The sequence below is a fragment of the Coniophora puteana genome, assembly GCF_000271625.1.
Source record: "Coniophora puteana RWD-64-598 SS2 unplaced genomic scaffold CONPUscaffold_8, whole genome shotgun sequence".
Classification (NCBI taxonomy): Eukaryota; Fungi; Basidiomycota; class Agaricomycetes; order Boletales; family Coniophoraceae; genus Coniophora; species Coniophora puteana.
In genome coordinates this window covers 1,036,179-1,056,892 of record NW_006913060.1, presented here as the reverse complement: position 1 = coordinate 1,056,892, position 20,714 = coordinate 1,036,179, and the positions used below count along the sequence as shown (strand labels likewise).

Sequence of the window (20,714 nt, the reverse complement as noted above, 5' to 3'; positions counted from 1 at the left end):
TCTGCTTATTTATCGTCTAAGAGGGAGACCGCACTCGAAAGCATTGTAGGTAAAGTTTCGGGCGACTTTACAAGAGGTTGCCACGCGTAAACTCGCACCTAACGTCTGAAATTAGACGAGCGATGAACGTTATGATGACAGCAGCAGGAACATCCTCTTTTATTCTGTCATTGCTCTCAAACTGCGTGAATCGCATATATGGACCCGTTAGGTCTGTCATTTTGTCTGGCCGTGGTACATGAATGCAATAATTGCATAGAGGATGATGATATGGTGCATGCCGAAAGCCATAAAAAGAGATGGACAGCGATAACCTGACGACGCAAGTAAAATTTACTTGCGGCCACCCTTCTGCTGGCTCTTGATGACGCGCTTCACGATCTTGGCCTCCTCGACGAGGAATGCCCGGAGGATGCTATGGTGCCGCTTAGAGGGGAACGGGAGATATAAAGCGAAAGAGACGTACCGCGACTTCACGCAGTCACCGCACCGCGACCCACCGTATGCGCGGCGAACGGTCTTTATCCGCTTAGAGACATTGGCGTATTCACGGGGGCGAAGAGTAGGGACCTAGATATCACCAATAGTCAATCAGCCAAACAGACCTCCGACATCACGAGATTACACTACGTACACCAGGGAGACCGACACCACAGTCGCCGCACTTGGGCTGCGAGACGAGCTTTTTGATGTGGTGGTAGACGAGCTTGCCACCGGGCGTCTTCACAACGCGGCGGCGGTTAGAGGTGGTGTTGTAGGGGTTGCGCTTGCGGAGAGTGACGCGTTGAGCCATTGCTGATCTACAGGGGCAAAAAGGTCAGCATTTGAGCAAGCATACTCACTCCCAAGAAATGCGCGAGAATCCGCCTCCTCCCATCCTTCGATCCTCTTCCGTCATGACATTCCTAATTTTCCGATTTTCCAACCCTCGCCCGATTTTTCGACGGATTCTTCGTTCCAATCCAAGAAACGGTACTCACAGAGATTGATACTTGTGAGTACGTGAGCGGTCAGTATGCGTTTAGCGTCCTAGCATAAGGACGCCCTCACCTTGAAGCCTTGAGGTCGCTGAGGCCGTTGCCGATGTGGTCAACTCAATATGGGGGGAATGTGTGGCTGAATCAACTATGCAGCTCTTCGGCAAATCCCGACAGTCCTCCACGCGCTTCTCAACCCCTTGAAGGCACCAAGGAGGAACGACAGCACCAGCACCTACCAGCACGACACGATTGCATTATCATACGGTATCATACGATTTTCAGAAAGATTTGGCCATGCCCAAAAATCCATGTTTTTGTGCTCTCTCATAAATTGCTGGTGATGATTCTGTCCATGCTGAGACCTCCCATTTTTGGACTCGAAATGAGGTCACCGGCAGTGGTCGAATTCAGCGAGAGGCTGTATACGACTCTTGATCTCCATGTACATGTGTACAATGCTCATGTTGAGCATGAATGTGTGGTGATCACTTCATCCCCAGAAGGCACGATGCGGCAGTGTCGTCGCCAGTCACCCCTCTAACACCTTCACGGCCACGACCACCACTCCGAACCGTCCGCATCGACTCCCCGAGGTTCAGTCGACCCGTCCTGACCTTCACTCCTTCGTACATGTCAATTAGGGCCTAATCCTTCCCGTCCCTACCCTTTACCATGGCGCCACGCAAACAAAAACCCGCAGCCCGCAGCACTATCCCAGGCGTCTACACCAAGGCCGACGTGGACCCCTCCGAGCGCGAGTACGCGCCCGAGCCCTTCCCGTTCGCGCGGTACACCTCCCTCGTCGGCGTACACACATCCCTGCTCGCGTTTTCCGCTCTGTTCCTCCCGCAGACCACCTCGTTCTTCATTGACATCCCCGCCCGCGTCACGGATCGCCCGGCTCACCCACTCGTTGAGACACTCGCGTACAGCCCCGTGCTGTCTCTCGTATGGATTGCTGGCGGGGTCTTTGTCCTGCAAAGCTGGTGGGCGGGATGGATACGGATGTGGTACTTCGAACAGGCTTCTAGGGGGACGTATGCGGAGAAGAAGATCGAGCAGAGCGAGATTAGCAAAGCCAAGTTTGCGGTGCGTTTCCTTGGGACCTCTTCCAATGCTTCACCTCTCATTATCCTACAGGACTATGGAAAGGCATCCGTGTTTACTCTGACGGTATCTGTTGTGTATCATGCCATCGTTATACTGTTCGGAGCACCAGTCTTGAGGTGCGTTGTGGTCCTCATTACATTTGTGCTCCGGTCTGACAACAAAGTTCCCCGTAGCCACCATCCACACACCTACCTCTTGTCGCTCATACTGGCGTTCTTGACGGTATTCGCGCCAGCATACTCGTTGGGTCGCCTTACCATGGGGAACGACACTGCGTCATGGATAAAATGGTTCAACTGGACGCGCCTCTTCGTCGAGTTTTCGTGAGTCTCCTTACTAATTCTCAAACCGACCAAGATTGACCCATCCCACAGCCCTCGTAACGCTATTGAACGCGCCATGGTCTACCCCTCCATTGGAACCCTTGTCGGGTGCTGGTTTGGTGTCATCCCCCTAGCGTTGGATTGGGACCGTCCCTGGCAGGTATGAATATCCTTTTATCTTAGCGCTCCTTTGCCCACGTCATCTAGGCATGGCCGCTTCCTCCGCTCTTCGGTGCCATCATTGGATACATCTTAGGCTCGCTGGGTGCTCTCGTTACCACCGGTGTTTACTGGCTGGCAGAGGAGCAAATCAGGTCAGAGCAAATGCGGCAGAAGACGAAATAAGGAGTAAGCAGCACAACAGTACAAGCGTGTATAATCCTACATTAGAGAAAGATATGATATTCTATGCGTTTCATGCTCCGAGGAGCCTTGCCCTACCTTCACCCAACAAGTGCTCATTAACATTCTTCGGTTTTCCTTGTTATTTGACAACAAAGTTTGTTCATCAGGGGAGGTTGGATGGCCCCCTCAATGTGTTACATGTCTAGGTATTCCACACGTCTAACTGATACACCCGAAGAGAATCAATATATCTAAATTTACTGCTTGCCAACAGCCCGCAGGTCCCCGATTGAGGCTGTCACGTAGTCAGGGACTATGGGCGACGGGCTGGGTCCTGTAATCTCAATCTCCTTGGTTATGCCTGCAGCGGACGCAAGTTCAAATCTCCCCTCGACAAGAACAAATTGATATGCATACCTGTCAGCACCAGCAACGTCGCGAGGCCTCCTTGCTGGCCAAAAAGGATGTCGGTGTTCAAGCGGTCGCCAACCATGATCGTCTTCTTGGGATCGAAGTGTACCCTGCAAGCAAAGTCGGCACCACTTCTTCGTAAATGAGCTACTGACACCTACTTTGCCTGGATGCAATCCAGCATCGTCTTCGCTGGCTTGCCAATGCATAATGGCTCCTTGCCCACAGCAAAAGCGAGCGGTGCACTGATGGATCCCGCGCCGATGAGCGTGCCGCCAGCGGCAGGATACGTGCTATCAGTGTTGGTCGCCAGGAACTCGCACACGGGGTTCCGTGTGAGGTACTGGTATGCTTTGGAGAGCTTTGTGTAGTTGATCGACGTATCAAGGCCGCAGAGGACGGCGCCCACAGAGGTGTCTAGCGTAAAGTTGGAGAGCGAGAAGGGCTCAAGAGTATTATCTGCGGGGTCCTATGCTTGCTGAGGTGAATCGCGAGATGGAAAGGGAAAATATGGAAGCTTACGGTGCCTCCAATGTACGATACACCCTCTTCCGTGAGCTCTTCCTCGATTCCGGACATGCCGATGACAAAGACCTTTTTGTCCTTCGGAAGCTTCATGACCGTTGATATGTACACGGCAGAAGCATACGCGGAGCCGTAGATCTCATCCTATATCATAATGCTTGTTCTCAGTTCGTGACAGCTCTCAGCTACAGAGGCATGAACGTACTACATGGACCTCCAATCCGAGCTTGTCGAACTTCTTCTTATAGCTCTTACGCGACTGACTGGCGTTGTTCGTGACGAATATGACGCGTTTTCCTACCCTCCGATTGATATCATATCTGAAAGTGTACATGAAAGAACGTACCGCGATGTCTGAGGATCTGAAGGACATCCATCGCGCCATCGACAGGGTTGGAGCCTTGCCAGAGGACACCATCGCAGTCGAACATCCAGGTGTCATATTGGTCGACCAGAGACTCATAGTCCTGAGCAGAGGAAAGTCGAGCTGCCATCGTGGAGAGCCGGAGATGGTTGGGATGAGGAAAGATACGGCGTGTAATCAGACGGTAGCACTCAAAACGGAGCCTTCACCTGCTCGCCGTCTCCGACCGCGGCAGCCCCGATATCCTCGGGCCGAGCATCCGGCGTCCGAGTCTGCGAGTCACTCTTAGCCCCCTGTCGTGGTGTGCGTTGACTCAAACTATTCTACTAGAATCCGAACATCCTACAGCTCGCTGTCCTCGTGCCTAGTTATTGCCATGGATCGAAGAATTATCTCAAGCTCAAGGCTTCGAGCTTTCCTTCACTTTGGAGACTTAGAGTTCCTGCCAAACTTGCTAATTTTGCATCGGCGTCGTGCTTCGTGACCGGCCGAAGCTCTTTTCAGCTCTGAAAGCTCGCTTATCTCACAACGATTGTTATAACTTGTCATCCACAAAATCAGCTTGGTGTTGATGACCGTCGATGACCCCATCGCTTCAATGTCGACTCAAGAGAAACGGGCGGTAGAACTTGACGAAGATGGGCTTCAGGAGTGCTCCGAAGACGCAGGGACTCTCCATAGAGGCCTCAAATCTCGACAAATAATCATGATCACGGTGAGCATGGCCCTAACAACATCTATCGCAAAGGGGTTCTTATACTCCCGGACGGGCAGCTAGGTGGTTCACTGGGAACAGGTCTTATCATTGCGTCTGGCACGGCCCTCACCCGCGGTGGACCCCTCGGTCTCGTGGTAGGCTACACATTCATGGGCATCGTTTGCTACTTCGTCATGGTAGCCCTCGCCGAGATGAGCGCATACATACCCCACAGAAAAGGGCTGGGTGGGTACTCGACTCGCTTCGTCGATCCAGCCTTTGGCTTTGCTCTTGGGTGGAACTACCTCTTCAAGTACTTCTTCCAGACCGCAAACAACATCAACGCTGCTGGTGTTGTAATGCAGTACTGGACGTTGTCTGTTCCCATTGAAGTATGGATGAGTGCGTAGAGCCAGCTGTTCTAAATTGGATATCGACGCTGACTAAGATTCAGTCTCATTCATCAGTGCAAGTAAGTGAATACCTACGCTGCACGCGGAACAGCACCTGATCCGAGTTTTCCACAGTATTCTTTGTCAACCTTCTTGGTATTCGCTTCTTTGGAGAGCTCGAGTTCGTCTTCTCTAGCATCAAGGTCACAGCTCTTGTCGGTCTCATACTCATGGGTTTTGTCATCGATCTCGGTGGTAATCCCCAGCACGACCGCTACGGTTTCCGTTACTGGAGACCCCCATACGGCCCTCTTGGGGAATACCTGATAAGCGAAGTACACAGTGCAACCCTAGCAAGGTTTCTCGGCTTCTGGAGCACCCTCATTACTGCGCTATTCTCTTACATCGGAATAGAGCTCATAGGTATCACCGCGGGGGAGGCACAGAACCCACAGAAAACGATGCCTAGGGCTATCAGAACCACATTTCTCCGGATCTTGGTCTTTTACATCGGAGGCTCTTTCTCTATGAGTCTAAGTGTTCCAAGTACCAATCAAGTAGTGTTTGCTATCTTCTCGAGCAAATTTACGCATGCTGATTCAACTGTCAGTCTCTTTTTGTGGCAAATAGCTCGAAGGCGGGAGCAGCGGCTTCACCATTTGTCGTTGGTGAGATCAACCAGTAGGATTCTGAGCCGTCGACTCATGATTGAGCTAGCGGCCTCGCTCGCCGGTATCCGTCATCTCGACAATATCATTAACGCCATCGTCCTTATCTTCGTGCTCAGTGCATCAAATTCGGACCTGTACATTGGCTCGCGGACATTGTACGCTCTGGCAGTAGAAAAGAAAGCCCCCGCTGTTTTCACTCGAGTCGATAAGCGTGGCGTGCCATGGCCCGCGCTCGTGCTCTGTACCGCAGTCTGCTTCCTCACATTCCTAAACGCGAGCTCCTCAAGTTCCGTCGGTATGCGCGTCCGTCCCTCTCTTTCCACGCAATTATAGCTCAAACCCAAAAACGCAAACGCACATTAGCGTTTGGCTGGTTCGCCAACTTAGTCGCATGCCTCGGGGCGATCACATGGATCTGTATCTCATATACACACATGTAGGTCCGCGTTCGGGCTCGCTTATGCCTCGTGCTCACGGCGACCAGAGCATTCATGAGAGCGTTGAAAGCGCAGGGCGTCCCTCGTGAGAGTCTGCCATACAAAGCGCCGCTGCAGCCATACGGCTCGTGGTTTGCGCTGGTTTCTACGTCGATTGTTCTTATTTTCAACGGTCCGTGTTCTTTCCTTGCTCCTTCAATACTAGCGTATCTCACAAGAAATAAAACGATTTTATTTCCCACCGATCAGGCTTCAGCGCCTTTTTACCCTTTGCGCTTGGCACTTTCACAACGTGCGCCATATTGCTTCCCTTCTAGTTGCGCTGCACCGCCCTAGCTGTCACTGCTGACGCGCTGACGCATCGGGTTATTCCTGCGCTTCAGGTCCTACATTGGGATCCCGCTTTTTGCCTTCCTGTGGGCCGGGTACAAGATTTTCTACCGTACCTCTCGCATCCCGGCGATTAGCGCGGACGTTGTCTCGGGAACCACAGCCCCATACCGTACTCCAACCCGAGAACGCGACGCCGAAGTCAATGCCGATCGCGCCACCGCAGCCTCCAAAGTAGACGAGGACGTCGGACGAAAAATATAGCGTCCCAGACGTGTACCTTGGCGGCGGTTATGGGATACTCTATAAGCGCTTGGTCCTTAAAGATATCCGATTTCCAAGGGCCAAGGACTCAAGCCTCGTCAATTGTCGGGACTTTCCGCGCCCCCGTCGTGGTGTATATCAGGGTCGGGCAGGGGTGTATATAAAAGACCTGAAAGCCAGTATCTTGATATGACTAGCGTATTTCTTACCCGCCACTTCGGACTACAGCATTGAATGGTTGCCATAGATCTTTTGTGTCATGGTTTTCATGATGTATGAAGATCTGAACAGGGGTCGTAGAATATTACGCCTTATCTGACAGTTTGTGGGCGAGCGTTGTGAAGTCTGACAAAAGAAGGTGAACCTAAACACTAGAACGGGGAACACCGACACTTCATAAACATCGGTCATGGAGCGGCCTCGACTGGTGATTCGCATGTCCGTATCCTCCCGTTCAAATTCCCGAAATTTTTACTGCCAGGCTGTTGATAACCACTCTAGCTTTCATGCTAGTTCAATAAATGATGCTAAAGTGCTCGGCTGAGAAAGAGGTGCACTGGAAAACGGGAAAGCTACTAGACTGAGCGCGTTGTCAATATACCGGTCAAGGGGGGATCATCTTGAGCGCGGAAACGGTGCTTTCCCTAGTTTTTGAATTAGTGTACTGGGTAATGTATAAGAAGCCACATCTCAGGCCTCAGGTAAGCTGTGAGCCATATGACGCGATTCACACCGTGAAGGGATGCTCTCAGCCCCGCATACCCATTTGGCTACCGCCGTCACGGTATACATAGGTGATTTTCCCCTCAAATCTCCGTAAGTCGGCGACCATTGATTTGCGTACTCCACGGACGCGGCACACCTTTTCACCTTTTGATGCACGCTTTTTCGTGGAGGCGTTCGTGCCGGGGTAGGGTACCATTGCCGTCTGCACGCGCAAGCTGAAACGCCGCACTCCGCACGAAAAATGCGGAAACAACTTTCTTTCTCGAAATAACCCGCTGAGAGTCGGTCGGGAGTTCTGAACGCCTGTATCCTGCTTGTTAATTTTAACATGTGAGGTGGCGACTAAGGCGGCAGGTCATCCCGTTCCATGAGGGCTGTTGTGCATCGTGCGAGGCACTCGGACGGTACAAATCTGCAATGGTACGAGTTGCCAGACTGCAGTGAGGATGATGATGAGTAATCTGTTCCACTAGTTGGTGTTATTCAGAAGTCTTCCATCCTTCTTGAGGTCGCAAGGCTCCGGTGCATTCAGTATTATTTGATGCCAATTTTCTTCGTTTGATGAGCTTCCATGGCTCTGTCCTTACAATGTAGCTGCCAAATCCGCGCAACTGCGTCGGAAGAGGCTATTGTTTGACGCATCACCCACCTCGCGGAAAGACTACAGCCACCACAAAACGATATTTGGCCATTCCGCGACCGGAAATCAAATCCCATCCTGTTGAGTGGGACAGCTTGCAACACCCTGTCACTCCTACAATAAAGGTGATTGAGGAGAAGCTATATTGCGGAACCGCAGTCAAAGGTAAAAAAACCTTCAGCGTCGATATTGTTAGGAGGTAAGACATCAACCAGGCAATATAGATGCATGATACACACTGAACGCAGATATCCGTGAACGACAAATAAGCAAGAGACCGGGATCAACACAAGCCTGCCTTACATGACTGCGTGTCATGTTTTGTCTCTCGGAGCGCTGGAACAACATATAGGACCCCGACCTGACCGGAGATCTGGTCCTACCAGATGCTCCAAAGCCCTCAAATAGACTTCAAACAAAAGATCATCATCGGGGAGCAGAGATATGTTCTCACTTTGGTTGATCCTCGGTCCTGGCCTAAGCTGTCATCAAATCTTAACGGAAACGAACGCGTCAAGTATTGCATCGGTCATTCAGGTACATATGAAGCCATCCGCAGCACCTGATGATGCAACGGAAGTTCAGTGGGTGCCCTGGAGCAAATGACATCTGGACGGAGATGGGGATGATAGTAGATGCGTTTCAAAGCGTTTGTGACCACGTTCCGATTTACCAGCCCGCCATTCACGTCACTACGTGGAACTGTGAATAATCAAAGGAGTAGAGAAGGAGGGTACACGGGGAACATGTACCGCATCTTGCAGGCCCCACTTCAATCAAATTTGCGAAGCGCAAGGAATGCAGAACTGGTCGGAAGTGACAGGCTTACTCGGTCCAGCCGACACGTTGATAGATCTTGGATAATCTTCAAGGTAGCACCTTAATCTCGATTGAGGTTGTACGATGGACGCTTCCGAAACAAAACATATGGATCCGCCTATTGCCTCCGCTTTCGATGGCCTGAGGCTTATCGGAGCTGATGAGCTTTCGGAGCCAGTCGGAGCCTCAAAATTCGACGAAAGCGGACTTCCATTTGATCTTGTCAACTTGGCCATGGAAGCCGACTAGTGTACCTAAAAATGGTCAAACACCACTTTCGTCGGGGAGACCGTGGATATGTGCAAACATAAATGGGGGAACGTGTTGGTCGGGCTCTGTGAAGGACCAAATGCAAGACTCTTATAACAATTGTAAGATTCATAGAAAACGGCTGATAAAACTGCCGTCGCATGCGCCCGAACGCTCTGGCGCACGCGACCGCGCAGTCCGACCCGCCGCACTCCCGCTTCTCGAGGGAGGGGCGCGCCGCGCGCGCAGCAAGGAACACTAGCGAACGTTCAAACGTTCATTGATCAACTGAGCTGGATTAAACGGCGGTGTACGTGAGCCGTACGTAAGATCTGCCCAACACATCAAACGGGCGCCGAAGACACTGCACGCTCTTACCAAACTCGCCTCTCGACCCGACCGACCTCGAACCTCGAGCAAGGGTGACGCAATGGTGTTACGACATGCAACTGCATACGATCCACCACGAGCCGCCGGTGCAACGTAAGTGCTCACGTCACCGTTTGATGCACCTCGAGATACCCTCGAGGCTTCTCCGAAGTCTCGCGTCATCATTCAAGCCTTCCGGGGCCGTCGTCGTCGACAGCGGTGGTGACTTCCTAGCGACAGAAGATGGTATCCACTATGTGATTTATGATACTAGTACAGTATGCACAGGTATATGCGCGCAATATGCGAATGCAAGAAAGTCAGACGTAAACAGCGAGAAATAGTATGCAGAGCAAAAAGCAAAAGAACGGGAAAGAGATATGCGATGCCAAGTTTGTACAGTGCAGAAAGTAGATAGCGTCATAGAAAACGTCAAGGAGCGTGGTAAGGAGATTACGAGACATGCGACACCCAATGCTCTATGTATGTATATGGCAAAGCGGAGCCAAGATAACAAGAAAGTGGGAAGCAGGGTCAAGATACGGATATGCAGCATTACGATGAGAGCGAGTCGAGTCGATCAAACACGGTGGGGTATCATAGCGGGTCCAGAAGCAATGCAAGAAGTGCACAGAGAAATAATCGAGGGGTATTAACTTCCGCGGTTGGCGGGTGGGATTAACGTTGTATGGGTCCACGCGTTTGCTGTGCGTACGCCGGGTGCCATTGGTGCACCTGATGCTGCGAAGAAGAGGACGGTGCAGCGTGCGAGAGTGAGGGGTGAGACGCGTGGTTTTGCTGCCCTTGGTAGTATTGCAGCGGCTGATAAGGACGAGCAAAACTTTAGCTCAGAGTTTGCGGGAACACGAAACGGAAACGCGCGATAACGAAGAGAAATACCCACATGGTGATAGTCGTCCTCTGATTTGATGTAGCCGCTAGCAGTGTAGTTGCTGCTCGACGTAATTGTGTGCATGTGCGTAGTATGCGGGCGGCTGTTGACGGGAGAGTAAGCGGGCGGTGGATAATTATGATGGGCCTCCCCAGTGGCATGGGTGGCATTAACGTTGGCCGGCTGCTGGTGGGGGAGAAGCAACAGGGACGTTACTAGGATCCCAAAAGCTCACGCGAGGGCTCATAGCCGGATGTGAAGAGGGGAATAGGGAATAATACTCGCCGAGAATGGTGGGCTTGAGGTTGAGCTCGATCCCGAAAGGGGCGTCTGTGGCTGTTGGTGTTGCAGCGCGTGGTGGAAGGAGGCGGCGGTCTGCGCGTTCAGGTTGAACAGCGAAGAGTTGTTTGAGAGCCCATGAGCCGAGTTCTGGGAGGGAACGGTGTGATAGGATTGGGGAAGTCCGTTATTGGAAGGGATCGTCAATGGCGGAGGGCGGGAATCATGCGTGACGTGCGAGGGGTCCGGTAGCTAGCGCACAATGTGAGTGGCATGGCAGGAGAGAAGGGTTGAACGACTCACCACCGGGATATACAGCTCGTCGTCGAGGCTGACCTTTCGCTTCTTGTTGTAGTCAGGCCGCTCAATGTAATGGCCAACAGACTGCCGCCGATACTCCGGGACGGGATCGTGTATCCGATGGTTCACGTTGGCGTCGCCGAGCAGCCGTCTCATGTCGTCGTTCTCCTTTTGCAGCCGCTCGTTCTCTTGCTGGAGCTCGCGTATCTTAACAAACGGAGGGGGGAGGGCGGCGACCTGGTCTGGGTTGAGGCCGAAGGCTGTCTGGAGTTTGGTGACTGTTTCCTCGAGCTGGGGAAGAGAACGTAATAAAGGTTAGTAACGCGTCGCGTCGGACGATCAAGAACGCGTGGATACGGACCTGCTCAATGTATGCCTTTCGCTTCGCGCGGTGGCGAGCTTGTGCGCGCGCATTACGGCTGCGCTCTGACGAGCCGCGTTCCGCAGTTGGAACTGCCATTGATGATGATGATGTTGTACGGTGTGTGGCCTGGGCCATCGAGGACATGTACGTCGTTGAGTAACGTAAGTCTCGAGAGAGGAAAGAATGTCGGGGTTGCAAAAAGACGGACGCTTATTATAGTTTGTATAAGCCTCCTGATAACTGACGCTCAAGCACGATTCCTCGCCCCAGGTGCTATTCCCAAAACGAACGGGTGCCTCGGATGCCGATTTATTCGCTTTCCCAAACGCCAGGACGTCAGCCGATAGGGTCCTTCATTTTCGACCCTGCATACGTCCTTCCCCAAATCTAGAATCGAAATTTAAAACTTTCTGCCACCCTCTAATCTAAAAGGCATACCGTGCATCCATAGGAATCGATGTGCGTGACGCACAACACGCGCATCAGCTTCCCTCTGTGCTGCTCTGGTTCAGCCTCCGCTCAGCCTGAGGCTGTTCTCCATGGAAGACGGGATGCCCAATCTTTCTCAAATCCGAGCAGTCCGACCTCGGATAATCGCCGCTGAAGCATTGACACGCACGCGCAACCTGCGCAACCGTGGGGCAAGCCAATTTGACACGGACAGCTCGCCATCCCGGTGGAGGCTGTCAGCTTCAAGGCGGTGGCAATCTTCGGCAAATCGCGGTTGTAATCCCATTCGTGCCTTGGGTTCGTTGATCCCCGATCAACGTAATATCAGAGTTTTTGCTTCCGTCTAAAGCATGCGTAATTCTCTTTCGGAAATCGAGATTCAAGCTCCGGGAAACTCAGCGAACCCCCGATTCCGAGCCCCACCCGCATCCTCTTTCTGCTCCGCCCTCAGCCGTTCCGCCCGCGCCTGATCATCTGCCCAACGATGCCGTAGCAGAGCGCGCCACAAGTACCATAGACACGTAGCGACTGAGCAACATAAGCTTACTACAAGGCCCGAGTCTCCTTGTCCTTGGTTTGCTTCCCGAAGTTCCGTTCGTTGACTCGCAGGCACGGTCAGCTGGACTGCATGCATGCAGATCTAAATAACTACTCAGGGTCACGCTCGAGATCCCCGTCTACCCTCTTCTGCGATCCATCATGCCTTTCATATCAGCCCTTATCTACCCTCTGCGCTGCAACGATTTCTCTGCGCAGAATAACAAAATGCGCTAGCAGCAGCGCATCTTCAAGTTAGCTTGCTGCCTTGCTTCGCAGTTGACGTCACAGCTACTCTGATAAATTGCGCGCTTTCCCTTATCTGCCCGGCATGTGCCAGTCATCCTTGATCGCAGCACGCTCACACGAGCGGTCGTCGGGTTTCAGTCGCGGTCTCAGATCTCTCTCAGAGAGGCCACGCCGCCTTCAAAACATGTGGCACCCTGTGGTGATTCGACGCACCACGAATTCCCTTTGCGGAGACCTCGTGGCTCGGGTTGACTCGGCTGACTTCGCAGACCACAGGACTCGACCGGCGGCCTCGTCAGAATAGTATCCCGCTTACCCAGGCAGACTCTGCGTGCTATGTATACCTGCCGCTCCTCAGACTCTTCAAGCTCGGACCCCAGTGCTCGTCCCCTCCGCCCGGCTGCTCTAGTAAACCGTTCGAAAGAGCAGGAGCGGCCCAGATCGCAGGTGTCAACTCAGCCTCCAGCACGCTCGGCTAAGTATCTCGCAGCCGAGATGAATGAAATTTGAATGCGGATGGAGATGCGGGCCAATTGGACTCATCGCGGGGTCGGACCTGCCTTTTCGGCTGAATCAGATAGGCCAATCCCACTCAGCGACTCTTTGCTGCTTGCTGCTTTTGATCGTTTTTTGCCTCACGAGCGAGGATCGCGAGCGTTGTGCGGGTTTTGGCGTGCGCCGAGACGCTGGTGCGCGGCCCTGGTGGCCCTCTCACGAATGGGAAGGAGGGGGAGGAGGACGCTGTGTGCTCCTCTTTCTTTCCGTCGATGCAACGAGGACTCCTCCGCTGCTGGACACGCCGCAACGTGTCGCTCAAAACCGGTGCGTTGCGTGCGTGCACGCACTCAAAGGCCGCTTGAAACTGTCAGGGTTTTGGAGTTGCCCGCTCCAGAATTGCGATGCGGCCTCGAAGTGAAAGCGCGCGACGGTCGTCGTCGTAATATGAGCCAATCACAATTTATCTATAACCGTGCAAAACTGACAACCTGCGCTAGGTCCGGGCACGTTCTGTGGATCGGTGTCTTGCATCGTGCGCATCCGAACGCCCCAGGGACCACTCTGAGTTTGTGGCGATGCACGAGCGCATCGCGCCTTGCTCCCCCATGTCCCGCTTGGCGAAGGTACCTGGCCTCCTGTCGTAATGATCGCTAGGGCAATTCCAAGATCCCTCCGCACGCGGCTGGCGGATGTGAGGTAAATTTCAGTACATAACGTCGGCCTGCTCGGGCACTCATCCTGGGCTGCAAGCGCCATGGCGATCGAGAGCAAGCACCCACGCGCGACTCGGGCCCGTGACTCATGGAACTACTCGAACTGCGCTTGCGCTCTCGGGACACTGCAGAAGGTTCTCAGACTAAAAGCAATGAAACCCGATGGATTAGCGGCCCTCGATCTGTTGCCGCGTTCCCATAGACGGCGTATCTACGTGGCGCACGGGCGAGCAACGAGCTGGGGTGAAGCCTGAAGCCGTGAAGCTTGGTTGCTTGAACAAGGTTGATGGCATGGGCTTTGTGAGGACATTACATGTTATCACCGTGGATTTCGGACGAGCTTGGAGGACTCGACACGTCATGCGCTCGTGCATGCATTCACGAAACGATTGATGATTCAAGGTGGGTGCGTGCACTGTGTAGGTTTGGATCCCCCTGATTCGTTCCTGGTCCTTGAGGCAATAATGCTTGAATGAACATTCGCTTGGACGCACGTTTGTGATCGTCTCTTGCCCGAAGACACCAATTATTATTCATAGGCCTCGAGCAGTCGTATTTTGTACGTACAGTATTTTAATCGAACCAATTGTAATATTAATACACTGACAACAGAGGCGCGACGATCGAGCCACCAGTACCGCGTTTTGGCTGCGATCGGTGGAGCCAATAATACCGAATGAAAGATTATCCCGTTCTCGGCGTAAGCGTGTCCGAGTTCTGCGACGTCGTGAGCCACTTCTTGCCGCATCAGAAATTCCCAAGTCTCGTGCTGCCTGCAACCGTCCATTGATCATGCACATGAGCGAATGGGCTTGCGAATAGGTGCGCTGGGGATCTCCGAGAAGAAAACTTCGAGTCCAATGAAAAAATTTGCTTTTTCGCGCACGGCGCCTCTTCTCTTTCCGCTTTGCACGGGAGGATCATTCCAGTAATCAGCACCGTGCAGCAGAGCTCGACTCCGGGATAAGGGATAAAGGGGAATATAATATGATGTATGGGCGCTTGGGTGTGCGATGCGGCGCCCATCCAGCCGCGGCGCCGGCGTGGGCTCGGAATGCCCTGCACATGTCGATACTTCCTCTCGGATTGTTGCGCGGCCCCGGGACTCCGAGTGCTTTGTTTAGCAAAGCGCTCGCATTGGAAGGTCGATTTGAGGCTAAGTTTGAGGAGCCGTAAATATAGTTTTCGTGGCTTCGGGCTGGTCGGCATTGGAGAGTATCGTACGACGTTGTGTGGGAGAAGCGGTGGTGCTCACCTCGAAGGCAGGCACTGGAGAATGGGGTGCCAGCGTGTTTTGGATCCGTTTGCATGGTCGCTTCATCCTTGTTGTGCTCGGGTTGACCATTCTTGTTGTCAACGCTGTTCCCCATTCCTCCTTGCTCAGTTTGAACGTTCATCAGGAGATGGACTTGGCGGTAGGGTCGCGGAGGTCTGCCCGTTCTGGTGGAAGCGAAAGATCCGCGCACATCCAAGAATAGCAAACGGTGACTTGCAGGAACCATGAAGGTTTGACATCGAGACAGCTGGTGGATTGATATGGACGCGCTCTTTCCTGATCCATTCTTGCGTTCAGGCTAGGAAGAACCTCATGGCTGTCACTGTTGGGACCAGCATCGGAATTCGTGCTAAAGTCAGGATCGCGGTTGCCTCACTGGGGGACTTGTTGTATTCCGCAGTGCTGCCCTTCCAGCGGCGTCACTAGACAGCGTGTGATCACCGTTCATTTCTGCCTTGTTTGATTTTCCGTCCAAGAAGAAGTGCATATCGATGGCGGTGGCAGGTGATGCACAAGGGGTTTAGACGCGTTTTTGTCTCGCCATCCCTTGATGTATAGGACGTCTCGCGGGAACGGGAAGAGCTCCTTCTCCATCCATAACCCGGAAATTCATACTAGTACGAATGCATCATCCATCTCAGAAACGCTGAGCGTTAGTCTGCGGCGATAGCGTTTGATTGGTCGAACGCTGCTAACTTTGGACCTCGAGCGTCTGTGCGAGCCTCGTACATATCGTACGCCTTCATGGACCTATAAACAAAAACACTGCAAACGAACAAGCAAACATGGATGATAATTTAGGCTACTCCTCGTCATCCGAGATGACGACTACCCGACGTCGACTTGTCCGTTCGGGAATCGGACTGCCCGGAGGGCTATCGTTATCTTGCTGTGATGACTTCGATGCTGGTTTGACGAACGAATTTGGTGCGGCTTCGTCCAGTGTCATGTCTTCGTCCGATGTAGGAGCCGCGGACTTCTTCGAGAGACGCAGCCGGGGGCGTGGCCGTGGCTTCGGACGCGGAGGTGACGCTGCTTTGGCCTTGCCCTTGGCCCTAGCGGTCGGCCGTTCTGGGCTCTTGGATCGTCGCAGCGCATCGAGCACGTCGTCTGCCGCATCGGGCTCGGCACCGTCGTCGTCGCTATTAGATGCCGAGCTCTCGATCGCCAGCACGTCTGCATCTGCATCGCCATCAGCGACGACACCGTCCTCGGGGTCCGCTGTGCGCGCGCGCTTCCCGCCCCGCTTCTTGTCGTCGCCGCCCTGCCCGTTTTTGTTCCTCCGCCGCCGCTTCTTCGTGCCTGTGGCGCGCATCGTCCCGAGGCCCTTGCCGCTGTCCGCTGCGACACGTTCCATGCGATCACGGAGCGCTTTCTCGCGCTCGAGGAACGCGTCCATCTCGCCATCCTCACCGTCCGAATCCTCAATAAACTGCGCCGACTTGTACTGCTTCTCTTCCTTCTCCTTCTTCGCGCGCCTACGTCGACGTGGTTCCTCCTCATCACTTGGAAGCTCTTCCTCGTCGGAGGCGAGAGCCCGCCGGCGCCGGCGCCGACGACGTGCTTTCTTTGCGAGGAGCTCGGAGGCTTTTTTGCCAGCGAGATCGAGCGGCTCGCGCAGGTATTGGTCGATAACGTTGAAGTTGGACTGGAGTTCTGCCGGTAGAATCTTCGCGGGAACGATCCACTGCACTTCGCCTGTGCCTATGATACAACAGAAGAAGAAAAAGTCAGATCACATCTTGCACGTCTCTCATCTCCATCAACAGAAGGAGAACCCCAGCACGGAGATAGGGGCTGATGCGGAGACGAAGAGGCTTGAACTAACCTTCTTCCACTTGCGAAGTAAACTCGAGCAACTCCAACATCAACTTGAGCCGCGGGTTTTTGGTAGCCGCCTGCGCCTGTTCATCGTGGATGTACGGCACTCCTACGGAGATTTGCGTATCGCTTTTGTTCAGCACCATGCATCGAGGCCGAGGAATATTGCGGGGTGCAACTCACGATAATCCTCAAACTTCGCGACAGCCTCTGCCGACGGTCCCGCAAGCCTCGTTGCCTCCTTCTCCGCGTCACCGTCATCGCCCTTCTCCTCGTCTCCTTCTCCTTCTCCGTCCGAGTTATCTTTGTCCCGCAGATCCGTCTCCTCGACGATCGCGCGTCGCTGGCGAATAACCAGGAATAGCACCTACAAGACGCCCAACACCAAAGCGTTAGCCGCCCATAACAGAACAGAACCAGAACAAAAACGAATCGGCGTCTCGCCGGCCGGTGGCAGCCTTGCCGTCCAAGGTTTCGATCGCAACGCAGCGCAGCACAACGCAACGGGCAAAACTTACATCCTTGATCCACTCGACGAGCCCCCTGTTGCCCTCTTCGACGAGCGCGGCGATCACGATGCCGATCTGCTCACTCCATGAGTAGCCTTTCTTGACCTTGACTTCTGCGGGGAAGCCCGCGCCACCACCGCCGTTGTCGCTGTCGCTGCCGGAGAGCGCGCGCGCCTGACGCTTCTCGGGTTCCCAGCTGGAGAACTGCTTCCAGTGTCCTCGGTTCATGGGGAAGAAGGCCTGAAAGTAGTGTGCATCAGCAAGGAGTAATACAGGAGCGATCAGAAATGTCGAATGAAAATGATATGATGGAAAATAGTTGTGATTGTACCCGGCGTTCTTGAGAGCTGGTGCAGAACAAGGGGGGAACTGCAAACTCACTTCGACTGCGAGCATCGGCTCCTCCGCGAGCGCCTTGAAGAACCGGCGTAGTATGAAGCTGATCAGTTGGATGAGGTCCTTCGACGTCTGGTCCTTCGGGAGTGACCGTTGGTCGTCGTGTATGGCCTTGAACAGGCTTAGCGTGGACACCTGCCTTTGCGTGAGCGGAAGGCGGTCTGACTCCGTATGTGAAGAGGGGCTTACGTTGAAAAAGAGGCCTTCAGCTTTCGCTTTGACTGCTTGGCGATGGATGAGGCCGACGACGCGGCGGAGGCCTTCGGACGCGTCTAGCTCGCGGTAGCGGGCGAGGTAGGCGAGGAGGGTGCGCGCGATGTCGGGGGAGGCGAATTTCTAAGGATACGTGGTGGTAAGAAAAACTGAGGATGCAGACTAGAATCAGAGCGTACCATCTCGAACGCCTCGAAAGTGAACATGGTCTCCGTAATCGCTTCTTCCGACTCGTTCCCCCCTTCTTCAACGTCTTCGACGTCTGGCACGCCCTCTTCCTCCGTCACGCCGGTACCATTCCCTATACCACAAACATTCAGCCGCCATTGTGTCCACAGCAGAAATCCTGACCTTTCCCCTTTCGTTTCCGCGCCTTCCTCTTGCGCACATACACTCCGTTCCCCCCACTCTTCCCCCACTTCTCCAGCATGCGCAGCAGCTGATGCGCGAGGTGCACGCTCGCGCCGAGGTACGCGAGCGACTGCGTGCCGCCCTTGTACGCGCGCAGCGCATCGAGCGCGATGTCGAGCACCTCGCCGTTGTACACGAGCTGCTGGAAGAGCGCCTCCGCCGCGTCGCGCAGCTCGTCCTCGGCCGCGACGTCCGCGTTCGCGTCCGAGGCGGCGGACGGGGACGGCAGGAGCATGGCGTCGACGAGCAGGAGGAGCTGGGTGAGGCACTCGATGCCAGCTTGCAGCTCGGTCCATGCTTTTGGCTGGGAGGTTGAGTGAGCAAGGCGTATGGGTAGTATGTGGATGAGTAGGCGGATGAGGATAGGCGTACCTTGTCTTCCATCGATTCTCGCATGCGCCGGAGCACCCACACGATCCATGCACGGTCCGTCACCTCGGCGACGGAGGGGAGTTGCCAGCCCTTGTCATCCGCTACGCTGGCTTGATTTGTCCCTTTTGCCAGGGCGCGTGTGCGCGAGGAGAGGAAGAAATCGAGAAGCCATTTGGTGACGAAGAGCAGCCGGAGGTGGTCCTTCTCGGTGATCTTGGCTCGCTCGGATTTGATGTCCTTCAACAACGACGCCAGGAAAGCTGTGGTTTGTGGAGGTCATTAACGTGTTCAATTCGGATCGCACAGAAGCATAGAAGCGAGACGCACGATTGAAGCACCCTTTCACGAACTCTCCCGCAAAGCCTCGAAGAATGCTCTTGGCCCCCGTGTCAAGAGTATCCTGGCGCGCGAGCTCATCTACAGTGAACGCCTTTCGCCATTTAATGCGCTTCGTCGCATCGAGCATGGCCCCCGAGTCCTGAGTCAGCGCAGCCTGTCGGTGTAGCACGAGTGGCCTGGAGGACTTGTCACCCTGAGGCTGTGTCGATGCCGAGTTAGTGTCCCCGTCTACGGTAAGATCGACGACTTCGGGAGGTTTCTGTTGTTTCTTGGGGTTGAGCTTTACTGAGATTGTGGTGCCGAAGCGCGAATGGCGGGAGGAGGCGTTGCGGGCAAGTTCGCGCCGTTCTTTGTCCTCAGCAGCGAGAAGCTTGCGAAGGTTTTCTTTCGGTTGCTGAGAAACGACTGGATCAACAGGGGATAGCACTCGAGTCAAATGTGGAGCATACCTCCTGTTGGTCCGCTGCGAGGGAGGATGGACGTACACTTCGGAAGAGAAGGTAGAACGTCTCGAGCACTAGTGTGTTGACCGAGTTGAAGAGTGGGTCGTTGCCCGTATTGGCGGCAATGGTGAGGAACAGATCGAAGACGTGGGTTTCGCTGAGGACCTTGATGTATCGCGACTGGAGCGTTGAGAACTGTGTCTGATCGCCGCTGCGATGGGCGTCCGCAGGCAAGTCCCGGATGAAAGCAAGGTTGCGGAAAAGGTGGAAAACGACATTGACAACTTGGGACTCGCGTTCCGTGCGCTGCCGCGAGGGCTTGGATATGGGCAAGAGGATGATGTTGAAGAGCGCTTGGATGACGCCGGGGGTAAGGAGCGCGGACTTGTACACAAGATGGGCGAGGGTGAGCTGGGTGTAGTCTGCCCGCGACACATCTTCGTCATCTTCTACCTCCCTCAACTCCTCGGCTATGTCGATGGGCCAGGTCATGGCTGTTGCGAGGTCGGCGCACGCGATGGCGAGCGGGTCTTCGACGTTGCCTTTGCCGGCGGTGAGGAGAAGGAGAGGAACGAGGTCATTGGGAAGGAGGCGGGTAGCAAATAGAAGTCGTGCGACGGTACGATCGTCATCGCTGTCGTCGGTACGCCAAAGGCGCTTGAGGTCGCGCAGACATCCAAGCGCCTCGTCACCTGGTCTGTACACTCCATTCTCCGGTCCTCCGAGGGCATCGACCACGCGCCTGACCACTGGTTCGAGGAGCTCCTTCCTGTCGACATAGTTAACGTTCTCCTGTTCCTCCTGGAGTTCCTCTGAGTCTGAGCCGTGTACCGAAATGATATCGTCCATCGCGTCGCGGTGGAGGGAAGGGGGAATAACACAGCCACAGACGCGTCGCGCGTTCCAGCCTTGACCCTAACCCCAGTGCAGGTTTTATTCGGCATGTGATCCAGGCCCCCGCCCGTTTCGAAACTCCCGACGCGACCTTTTCTGCCAGCAC

General features: G+C 54.2%; 7 protein-coding genes across 7 annotated transcripts; 2 read left to right on the top strand and 5 right to left on the bottom strand.

Annotated features, from left to right (window-relative positions):
- Window positions 1-3: 3 nt before the first annotated feature.
- On the bottom strand, window positions 4-980 carry CONPUDRAFT_166489 (60s ribosomal protein l34-b). Its single transcript, XM_007771942.1, has 3 exons — window positions 635-980; window positions 467-570; window positions 4-415 (listed from the first exon to the last, which is right to left on the bottom strand). Exons 1-3 carry the CDS (start codon window positions 791-793, stop codon window positions 334-336), a joined length of 345 nt encoding a protein of 114 aa, XP_007770132.1. The 5' UTR covers window positions 794-980; the 3' UTR covers window positions 4-333.
- Window positions 981-1,550: 570 nt separating this feature from the next.
- CONPUDRAFT_144940 (uncharacterized protein) lies at window positions 1,551-2,855 on the top strand. Its single transcript, XM_007771941.1, has 5 exons — window positions 1,551-2,069; window positions 2,121-2,206; window positions 2,264-2,413; window positions 2,465-2,573; window positions 2,621-2,855. The coding sequence occupies exons 1-5, from the start codon at window positions 1,653-1,655 to the stop codon at window positions 2,756-2,758; spliced, it is 900 nt and encodes a 299-aa protein (XP_007770131.1). The 5' UTR covers window positions 1,551-1,652; the 3' UTR covers window positions 2,759-2,855.
- A 105-nt stretch (window positions 2,856-2,960) lies between these two features.
- CONPUDRAFT_106476 (2-phosphoglycolate phosphatase) lies at window positions 2,961-4,201 on the bottom strand. The gene is made up of 6 exons (XM_007771940.1): window positions 4,041-4,201; window positions 3,900-3,991; window positions 3,692-3,838; window positions 3,331-3,638; window positions 3,176-3,279; window positions 2,961-3,119 (listed from the first exon to the last, which is right to left on the bottom strand). The coding sequence occupies exons 1-6, from the start codon at window positions 4,186-4,188 to the stop codon at window positions 3,016-3,018; spliced, it is 903 nt and encodes a 300-aa protein (XP_007770130.1). The 5' UTR covers window positions 4,189-4,201; the 3' UTR covers window positions 2,961-3,015.
- Window positions 4,202-4,832: 631 nt separating this feature from the next.
- On the top strand, window positions 4,833-6,894 carry CONPUDRAFT_58969 (uncharacterized protein; the record flags this gene model as incomplete). Its single annotated transcript, XM_007771610.1, has 9 exons — window positions 4,833-5,157; window positions 5,283-5,704; window positions 5,758-5,811; window positions 5,861-6,113; window positions 6,182-6,254; window positions 6,303-6,427; window positions 6,505-6,547; window positions 6,639-6,786; window positions 6,850-6,894. Coding segments are annotated over 9 exons (1,488 nt in total), but the record flags the coding sequence as incomplete, so codon positions are not given.
- A 3,893-nt stretch (window positions 6,895-10,787) lies between these two features.
- Window positions 10,788-11,658, bottom strand: CONPUDRAFT_144937 (uncharacterized protein; the record flags this gene model as incomplete). The annotated part of the gene is made up of 3 exons (XM_007771939.1): window positions 11,485-11,658; window positions 11,127-11,414; window positions 10,788-11,075 (listed from the first exon to the last, which is right to left on the bottom strand). The coding sequence occupies exons 1-3, from the start codon at window positions 11,629-11,631 to the stop codon at window positions 10,788-10,790; spliced, it is 723 nt and encodes a 240-aa protein (XP_007770129.1). The 5' UTR covers window positions 11,632-11,658.
- A 1,420-nt stretch (window positions 11,659-13,078) lies between these two features.
- Window positions 13,079-13,977, bottom strand: CONPUDRAFT_166484 (uncharacterized protein; the record flags this gene model as incomplete). The annotated part of the gene is made up of 2 exons (XM_007771938.1): window positions 13,079-13,578; window positions 13,707-13,977. The coding sequence occupies 2 exons, from the start codon at window positions 13,975-13,977 to the stop codon at window positions 13,316-13,318; spliced, it is 534 nt and encodes a 177-aa protein (XP_007770128.1). The 3' UTR covers window positions 13,079-13,315.
- Window positions 13,978-15,295: 1,318 nt separating this feature from the next.
- On the bottom strand, window positions 15,296-20,563 carry CONPUDRAFT_166483 (timeless-domain-containing protein; the record flags this gene model as incomplete). The annotated part of the gene is made up of 11 exons (XM_007771937.1): window positions 15,296-16,914; window positions 17,039-17,140; window positions 17,215-17,398; window positions 17,550-17,780; window positions 17,922-18,071; window positions 18,126-18,272; window positions 18,329-18,450; window positions 18,501-18,864; window positions 18,933-19,192; window positions 19,260-19,665; window positions 19,721-20,563. The coding sequence occupies 11 exons, from the start codon at window positions 20,561-20,563 to the stop codon at window positions 16,013-16,015; spliced, it is 3,711 nt and encodes a 1,236-aa protein (XP_007770127.1). The 3' UTR covers window positions 15,296-16,012.
- Between the last annotated feature and the right edge of the window lie 151 nt (window positions 20,564-20,714).